The sequence below is a fragment of the Hakea prostrata genome, chromosome 5 (assembly GCF_041222555.1).
Source record: "Hakea prostrata isolate BN-2017 chromosome 5, UWA_Hpros_2, whole genome shotgun sequence".
Taxonomy (NCBI): domain Eukaryota; kingdom Viridiplantae; phylum Streptophyta; class Magnoliopsida; order Proteales; family Proteaceae; genus Hakea; species Hakea prostrata.
In genome coordinates, this window is record NC_142604.1 from 21,243,012 (window position 1) to 21,252,183 (window position 9,172).

General features: G+C 39.6%; 1 protein-coding gene across 4 annotated transcripts; it reads right to left on the reverse strand.

Moving 5' to 3' along the window:
• Nucleotides 1–409: 409 nt before the first annotated feature.
• On the reverse strand, nucleotides 410–7,241 carry LOC149015674 (phosphatidylinositol N-acetylglucosaminyltransferase subunit A-like). Of its 4 annotated transcripts, none has more exons than XM_089156276.1 (3): nucleotides 6,936–7,241; nucleotides 5,389–6,316; nucleotides 410–3,422 (listed from the first exon to the last, which is right to left on the reverse strand). In XM_089156276.1, the coding sequence occupies exons 2-3, from the start codon at nucleotides 5,509–5,511 to the stop codon at nucleotides 2,070–2,072; spliced, it is 1,476 nt and encodes a 491-aa protein (XP_089012402.1). In that variant the 5' UTR covers nucleotides 5,512–6,316; nucleotides 6,936–7,241; the 3' UTR covers nucleotides 410–2,069. The 4 variants fall into 4 exon arrangements, with proteins under 4 accessions (XP_089012402.1, XP_089012403.1, XP_089012400.1 ...); XM_089156277.1 differs by having other exon boundaries at nucleotides 6,210–6,316; nucleotides 6,893–7,241; XM_089156274.1 differs by having other exon boundaries at nucleotides 6,893–7,241.
• Nucleotides 7,242–9,172: the final 1,931 nt, after the last annotated feature.

Genomic DNA, 9,172 nt, shown 5'->3' on the forward strand with positions numbered 1-9,172 from the left:
AGTCTAGAATCTTGATGGAGAAATGAACTGCTGCAACCTTGACAGAGAGGATGAATAGGTTATTCGAGACACAGAAGACAAAGAGGCAAAAAAGGAGAAAGAGGGATCTAGCAGGAAGGAGTTTCGAGCTTGGGTTCCCCAGGATGGGAGGGAATTTCAGTGAGAAGGGTGTTGAGATTGTAAATTCACAAACTAGAAATCCTGAATGCAAGATAAAAAAATTCCTATTTATATATATACCCCTGCTTTTCTAATGCCTACCGTTGGATGTGCTCATTAAAATGTGGCACAATATTAACGTTTGCAAGGCTGCCAGCTGTGCTAACCCCCCCAACCCCCACCCCCAAAAAAGGGGGGGCGATATCAATCAATCCAACTTATGATAACCTTAGGAGAAGTAGTGAGAAAGGATATGCATAGGTTAGGCCTTATATCTAGTATGGCCTCAAATAGAGCTGATTAGAAGGCAAGGATCCATATAGGTGACCCTATTTGGTTCGGACAAGGTTTGTTGTTGATGTGGCTATTCATGTCCTAGAGGAATGAATTAATGAATTGATGAATATTTTGCCTTTTGAGCATGAAGATCCTCTTGTCCATTGTGAGTGATAAGAAGGGTAAGGGCCATGCTGTGAGAGCTAAATGCTTAGGGCTGAACGAGCATTTCTGTCAAGAGCTAAACTCACCTAAACTTGCCTCCTTTTCTCTGGTTCTAAGTCTTCTATTACTGATCTTTGAAGTGCTGCTGTTGCTGAGACCATTACCTGACAATAGCTTCTAATCGAACTGTTATTTTACAGTTGCTGCTAGATCTGTCATTCGAATCAAGTGAGTGACTGAGAAATTTGATTGCTGAACCATTATTCTTCCCCTCCTTCACTTGAAATTTCTCCATGAAACCACCAGGTTTCTATATTCATTCCACTTCCACATCTCTCAATACAACTCTTGGAATCAAAGGAAACTAGCAACTATACAAGTTTCTTGCTATACCAGCCACATCATACTTTTGAGTACTCTTTGGTTTAAAACCCTATTAAATTAAATTCTGGTCCTATGTCTAATGCTCTGTTTTGTGGATTGGTCTGGGCTAAGCTGATCCTAGCTCTTAGCTTTACATTAATTAGAGGCTCAAGCCTGTTTCCAGACTGACTATCAATCCAGTGGACATGGATGACTCACGATCCAGCAAGAAAAATTCCAGTAGCTCAGATTAAGGAATTACATAGTGTAGCTCCTGCAATAAATCAAAAACAAGTTAACAACCATGTTTTACAGGGTCTAGTTGGGTGATTCCACCAGTTCGAGGAAACTGTTGATGGTGGAATGTCATCATATGTTGGAGACTCCACCCTCCCTATAACAACAAGCCTTGTCCCAACTAAATGGGTCAGCTACATGGGTTGTTGCCTTCCAATCAGCACTGTCTGAGGCCATGCTAGATACATGGCCATATTAGGAGGCTGCCTTTCCGTATTTTTCCTCTATCTAATACAAAGCTTACTTATCCCAAAAGTAGAATTGATAAAAGAAAACAACTTCTTCCTGAACATGGAAATTAGGAGTGAATTCAATAATGATGTTTGGAAGACAGAAAAATTACATATACAATATTGGAATTTGATAAACATAAGTACAAAGTTACTTGAACATGGAAGTTCAGATCTGCACACAAACAATAAAAATAGGGAAAAGTATCTGAAGTTTCATTCCCAGTGGCTTAGAACCAACAAAATATCCATCCACTAAAAAGAACGATAGTTTGCAGAATAGTAATACGCCCAAAACTGTTACAAGATGGTGAACACCCTTCTTGTAGTTGATATACAGTGTAACAGTAGATAGACTCGTTCAGCATCAAGAACATGTTCACTAATATAGGAGAAAGTATGTGCAAGTGTGAGTAACAAATGTACATATTTAGTAAAAGAAATCAACAGACACTCCAACAGATTATAGATTCATCGAACGTACAGCCTAAAAGGGAGACAAACATTATCTCACCAAAGAAAAAACAAGAAAACTTGTCAAGCACAAAACAGAAATTGTCTATTAGATGGACCAGCACGTTAAAAGTTAGGCGACCAATCAGATATACCTTCTTGGATAGAAGGATGCTGGATATCAGGTACCTCTTCTATATCCTCTGTTGGCTGCCATAGTTTCAATAAATGCCACAGCAAGAAATCAACAATCATTACCAGGCAAAAAAGCTTCCCTGCCCATGCACCACATGTGAGGTACCGCGAAAGACGCTCCAGAAGATTCTCATCAGTGCATTTCAATGCACGGTCATATACCACCTCTGTTCTTCTGGCAACATCATGCCAACTGTATAGCTGTTTCATGCGTTGGTGCATCTCTTGTGGATCAATATTGGGGAGCATGTGTATTGCCTTCTTGATTGCCCTTACCATGCTACTTGGCACTGGTTCTGCTAAGACAACCATGTCATCGGGTAGAACCTCTGGTACACCACCAACTCGTGTACTGACAGTAAGCAATCCACAACTAGCAGCCTCCAATATGGCTATACAAAATGCTTCTGTCAGAGAACTATTTAAGAATATGTGACCAGAAATCAGTACTGACCGCACTTGAGAATGAGGAACAGCACCCAACATTTCAACACGATCTTGTAGCGAGTGTTTCTCCCTCATCTCTTCCAGTCGTACTCGTTTTGGTCCCTCTCCTCCAATAATAAAGTGAACACTCGGCCACAAGCGGCAAACTTCAGGAATAACTTCAACAAGCAAATCTGCACCCTTCCGGTAAACCAACCTACTCACAACAACTATAATGATTTTATCATAGTTGAGTCTGCAAGCTGCAGGTTTAAACATAGCTGTATCCACAGCATTTGGTATTACAAAGACCTTTTGAGGGGGTAAACCTGATCTCAGGACTGTATTTTCCTTACTTGTGTGAGAAACACATATAGCCTGACTCACATCTGCCAATGTGAACTGCAGTACCTTATTCATGTGGATACTTCCAACATCGGCAAACCCATAGAGCGAGTGATCAGTAAATACAGCTTTGTATCCCATGGTGCGTGCATGCATCAGAGCTTCGTGACAAAGAGTTGAAAAGGCCTGATGACCATGAACCAGAGATATCTTTTCTCGAACGAGGATTGTCCTTATGATTGGAAGGGTCCCGTAAAATGTTGGTAATGTGTTTTGCATCAGGAATGGCCTCCAAGGTATGTAGTAAACTTTCAAACCACCAGTCATATACCGTACCCCACAGCGGTTTTCATAGGCATGAGTTAGGACCACCACTCGGTGACCAAGCTTAAGCAAACACTGTGACAGATAATAAATGTGACTCTCGACACCACCAAAGTTTGGGTAGAAAAAATCAGACACCATCAATATTCTGTGCGTTGGTCCACCCATTGCATCCACAGTATCATGAACCTGGGTTCCAGAAAAAGCATGTTAAGGCAATGTTTAAATCTCAGGGAGCTCTCAATATATCCTTTAAGTTTCAAGATTCAAATTATATATGATTCTTTATTTTCTCCCAAATTTTCACATTTTCTGACTGACAAAGTTTTTGTTTTTACAGAGTAGGTCTCATCCCATATATAAAAAAATGAGAGAATCTCAAGTGAAACTTTGAGGAAGAAAATTCACTCGTCTGCCAAGTACCACAAGAGCACCATCCTAAAACTCAGCAAGTTAAGTTGGGATTGAGACACGTTTAACTTCTGATCTTATCACCCCTCTTGACACATTAACCGGGCTCAGCCACTTGGCACTAGCTAACTCTTTTTTTGGCTAAAATGTCATCTTTATTAAAAGTGAAAAATCAAATTTACAACAAGCATATCATCACCCTTGGAGGATTGAAACCCCCAACCTCAAATCCCAATTACATATTAATTCTAGGAACCTTAAAAACAAAACTTAGAGCGACCAGACACATCCCACACCAACTCTTTCAAAATTATACGTGACCATGGCGAATCAATCTCTGCGTTCCCATCCTGGCTGCCACATCTTGCCAAATAATCATCTGCCGCATTTGTTTCCCTGTGACAATGAGAAATCTTCCATTTTATGCTGTCTAGAAAAGCAATGATACTTCTCCAGTGCTGCAAGATCCACCAAGGAATAATTTTTTTGCTGAATGAGCACTACAGACACCGAATCACATTCCACCCAAAGCTTCCGTATTTCGAAATGTCTTGCTCATTCCTGCCCATGCATAAAAACCTCCATTTCTGCCTGAAAATTTGTTTGCACCCCAAAATAAACTCGATATGATTTCACCACCCTTGTGAGCTCATTTTGAAGCACCCCAGCAGCACCTGCCCTTCCAAGATTCCCCAACAAACTCCCATCAATATTTAGCTTCATCCAGCCCTGCTGTGGAGGTACCCAGACAACTTCATGTGGTCGTGAAGTAACCAATAAATTTCAGATTTAACCCAAGTGCTCTGGACTGTAAAAATGACATTTGATTTAGCTTCCATCCCTCTATCTTGTACTCATGTTGTGCTAGATCAAATAGAACTTGCTGAACCACCCGTAAAGATCGAGTCACACCCTCAACCTAGTTAATTGATGGATCAAAAGATTCACCTACCTTTCTCACAACATATTTTTCTTTCTAAATTTGCTAATTATTTTAAAATCACTGCCTGCAGGAATGACCAAGAGGGTACTTGACAGGCACAATTTTGAATAAAAAGAGTTCCTGAGGTTTAAAATGCTAGCAATGCTTTGCCATCCATCAGTAATTCAGTCATTTCAACCCTCTCCCTGCAATGGATTCTTCCAAATGAAATGCAAGGTAAAACTATTCAAGCAGTATTTTTTTTGGCATAGCGAGTGGAGTAAGTAGGATGGGGGGAAGAGTTGAGAAGTACAAAGCCAGATTAGTTGCAAAGGTAATGCTAATTCGGCAAGGAATTGATTAGCTAACAAGTCTTTGGCACAATTTTGAATAAAAAGAGTTCCTGAGGTTTAAAATGCTAGCAATGTTTTGCCATCCATCAGTAATTCAGTCATTTCAACCCTCTCCCTGCAATGGATTCTTCCAAATGAAATGCAAGGTAAAACTATTCAAGCAGTATTTTTTTTTTTTTTTTTTTTTTTTTTTGGGTAAGAATTACTCAAGCAGTATAGCAGCCATTTTATTAATGTTGTTGATTATTAGTTAGACACTAAGAATGACAACTTCTGAGAACCTGAAATGTATGCTGTCATGTCAAAACTTGGTCAACCATACTTTCATTTGGATTCAGACCTCCCTTGAAGGATCCTTATGTTCTTTATGATGGTGCTCTGACTAAAGCACATCCATTATAAACAAACCAACAATAAATATGAAGAAAATGTGCAGAATGAAGTAATATGCATAGGGCAAACCCAGTACCAAGGCTTCTGCACAAGCAAAGTCCAGGGGCAGTTTTCCCCACGTAGCCTCAACCCAGAAATTTTTGCTGTGAGGCTGTTTCAATTCCTTGACCTCAGGATTTAACTGTGGTCCACTGACCATTGCAGCAAGGCCTGCCACTAAATATATAGTTGCTGAAAGAGTAATAAACAGACTGCAAACACAATTGCAAACACAAACGCTGCAACATACAAATAAATTCACTCAAGGGATACAGATAATGCGAGAGATATATACTGTAGCAAGCAATATTCTGGACTACATTATGCATTAGATTCATGCAAAAATACACAACACCGTTAAAAAAAATTAAGATCTTCAGCAACAAGAGATCATTGCAATGGTTTCTTCCTCGCCCATGCATTTTGCATAGATAGATATGGAATCTATGGACTATGGATAGCAATAAGGATTTCCCACAGCTAATGAATAAGCAGAATAAGAGATAAGGACAGTAAACGACTATGGCTCTTTTGAATAATGCCTCTTGTTGCCTTGATTAACCTATGATACATTCAATGAAACCATGGATAAACCATAGTAGCTCATTATCCATTCCACATATCAATGCCAGGGGGGACTGTGTCGAGGAATTTCTATACTCTAACCCTGCATCTCTTTGCCATGCTAATATTTATAATTTTATCTTTAATGAGTCATTTGCATCTATAAAAATAAGCATTAATGCTAACAGAAAGGAAAAATGATATAATGTTTTTTTAATACCAGTATTCAACCCGTAGAATTTTAGAGAACAAAAATGCTCAAAGAAATTTTGGTTTCCTTAACTTCAGACGTACCCAAAAAAAATAGTTTATAACTTCAGAAATACCCTATTTTCATTTCTCTGAACTCAGCATCAAATGTCACGGGCGCTTCAGCTCTTCCTTTTCTGAAAACCCATGAACTGCATTGACAGCATAAATTTCAGTCACCCAACTAAAACAAAATTCAGTAAATATAAATGTTGCATTGGTTCCAAACAAGACCCAAATCGTTTCTACTAAAGATTGATCATGAATCAAAACCTTTTAAGGTTCGTAACATTTAATGCTTCAAATGTTTGTAACATTTAATGCCTGAAACAACAACTGGTGCTATTTCTTCCCTCAAAGAGACACGAGAAACACTATAGCCGATTATCAAACCCATCAGTCCCTAACCCTTGACATTGAAGGCGATGGGTCTCATAGGAATGTAAGAGTTGACACGAACTCCATTCGCAGGAATCTGATGATAGGCACCATTAATCATGCAACATGGGACAAAGCCCTCCTCAAATCCATGTTGTTTCTCTCGACTGAGTCCAATTTCGGCAGCATAGAGAGACTCGAACCCCCAAATTCGAAGAACTTAAAGTTAAATTAGAAGGAAAATCGATGAGAAATCGCAGCCAAATCGGTCCAATCACATAAAATAAAACAAAGTAAAGAAAAATGAGAAAATGATGCGGAAAATGAAAATTGAAGATATGATAAACGACCTGACACAGGTACGATAAATCCTTATGAGGGATGTGCTACCACCTTAGAGTGAGTGCATGGAGGGCCAGAGAGAAACTCTTCTTAAGTCTAATTTAGAAATTGTAAGCAAAACACACCCAGAGTGACACAACTGAGGTGGTCACTGATCAAACAGAAGCTGAGACATGTTCTATCAATTTTTAACCAAGGCCTTCATTGATCTTTTCCTTCGATCAGACGTTGGGAGTTTGGTGTATGATTTTGGTATAATTGTCTCCTTTCCTCTTTCCATTCCCCTAGATTTCTTCTTCTTTTCCCCTCCTCTGTGCATATTACCCAGTTCAGCTGGCAGTTTTTTTGGGTAGAGAAATACTAGTCATTAGAAACATGTGAAGAAACTGGGAGATTTTGGTTACAAATGTCTAAGATCCAATGGGCCCAGCTGTCTTACAAGCGCACGACAATGAGTCCGGATCTGCAACCCGTCGGAAAGGCACTCTGTGCTCTCCGACGGCTTAACCACCACAAAAGCCTGTGTGGCCCACGACAATATCCTCCTAGTTGAGGAATAAGCACCGCATTTTGCTCCTTACAAATGTTTGATTGAACATGACTTAAACATTGTCATGAGATGCCTAATGTCCAAACATGATATTCGCAAAATCAATAGCGCCTTTTGCCATTTACAATCATTAATAAGGTTGACCACTTCCTTTTTGTCCGATTCCACCAGGACTCCATCATAGGGACTTTGCCTCAGTCCTGCACATTCAACGGTTGGATCGAAGTCGATCTCAACAAGTGAAATTCAACGGTTGAGATTAAAATCCTGACCAAAATTAACGGACCAAAATCTCGCTTGATTTTCATGCACATTAATGCATATGACTCGAGCAATTTCGTCATCATAGCAGTCACCCAGTGCCACCAACATAGTCTCTCACCACTCGTGCTTCTCCGAAAAGAGGGAAACTAAATTGGGCTTGTCTATTAACTGGCCCATTTGCAATTTCCATGCTCGTCTCTGAATATCCATCCCAGGTCCCCTACTTATGATTTGGGCTTTAAGGGTTGTATCGTAATTAATGTTAATAAATATCCTTTGTGCTGGAGTCCATAGGTTATATCTAGCTATTGGGCTTCGACTTGGGCTACGGAAAATCTGATTGGGCTTTCTTTCTGTAGCTATAAACTCCAGGTGAAGATCTAATGCCCTCTCTATGACCTGTTCGGCCACCAGCTCCTCCTTTTGAAAGTAGTGTCAGTTTTGGCCAACTACAATTGCCAGAGAAATAGTTGCTGCTAAATTTCCCATCTCCTTTCAATTCTGGCTTCGCCCAACTGCTGATTCCAGCTCTAAAATGGCTATGCTCTTTTAGAGCTGATTCTTGTGCTCATAGCCATTTTGGTCATAGAATCCAATAATGTTGGTGTGGAATTTGCCAGGGTTTGTGAACCACGAATCACACCAAACTCCTTAGATCTAGTTCGATCCGGACTTGAATTTACTCTTACCTGCAAGGTTGAAGGAGAACAATTAGAAACAGAGCCGATCAGCTGGATCGGCGCTCCATCTCCGACAGTCAAGTCAATGAGTGTCAAAGGATAGGGGTTGCAGAGTTCCTGAGAGCTTAGAGTTCCTGACAGTGCAAGTAGTTTTTGAGTGAATCGGAGTGTCTTACCTTCTATATACGCTTCAACCCTATTTATAGATTCCTCTTTTTGACTTGATCCTCTCTTAGCCGTCAATTGAGCACTTTAGAATTGATGGTTAGGATTAGATCTTGGATTTAAGTATTTTGTTACATTTATAGATGATAAATCACGAGTTACTTGGTTTATGTGTTAACCTCCAAGAATGAAGTTTTGAAAGTATTTCAAGAATTCTATTTTATGATTTTTACATAGTACAATGTTAAAGTGAAAGCTTTAAATACTAGCAATGAGATTGACTACTATAGCAGGCCATTTATTGAGTTTCTTAAGGCCCAAGGTACATTTCATTGATCATCATGTGGAGTTGCAGAACAAAAGCATTGTCATATACTTGAAGTCACCCGTATACTCTTATTTTCTACTAATGCCCCCACCACATATGTCACATCCACCCAGCCGGTACCCTACCTGGCATACCCAAGTGTGTGATCCACAGCCCCAAAGACCAAGCATCGAGTAATCAACCTCCCACATAGACAATAACATAATCATGAACAATAATAATCAATGTATAAAAGATAATCCAAAGATCCAAATAAGGAAAGAATAAACTATATATAATTAGAATATGAAAGACAATCAGA

Excerpts from the sequence above, each read along its gene's own strand:
- LOC149015674 (XM_089156276.1), bottom strand. The coding sequence starts at position 5,511 with ATGGTCAGTGGACCACAGTTAAATCCTGAGGTCAAGGAATTGAAACAG. Across the intron at positions 3,423-5,388 it reads TTGCTTGTGCAGAAGCCTTG|GTTCATGATACTGTGGATGC; the intron begins GTACTGGGTTTG and ends TCTGGAACCCAG.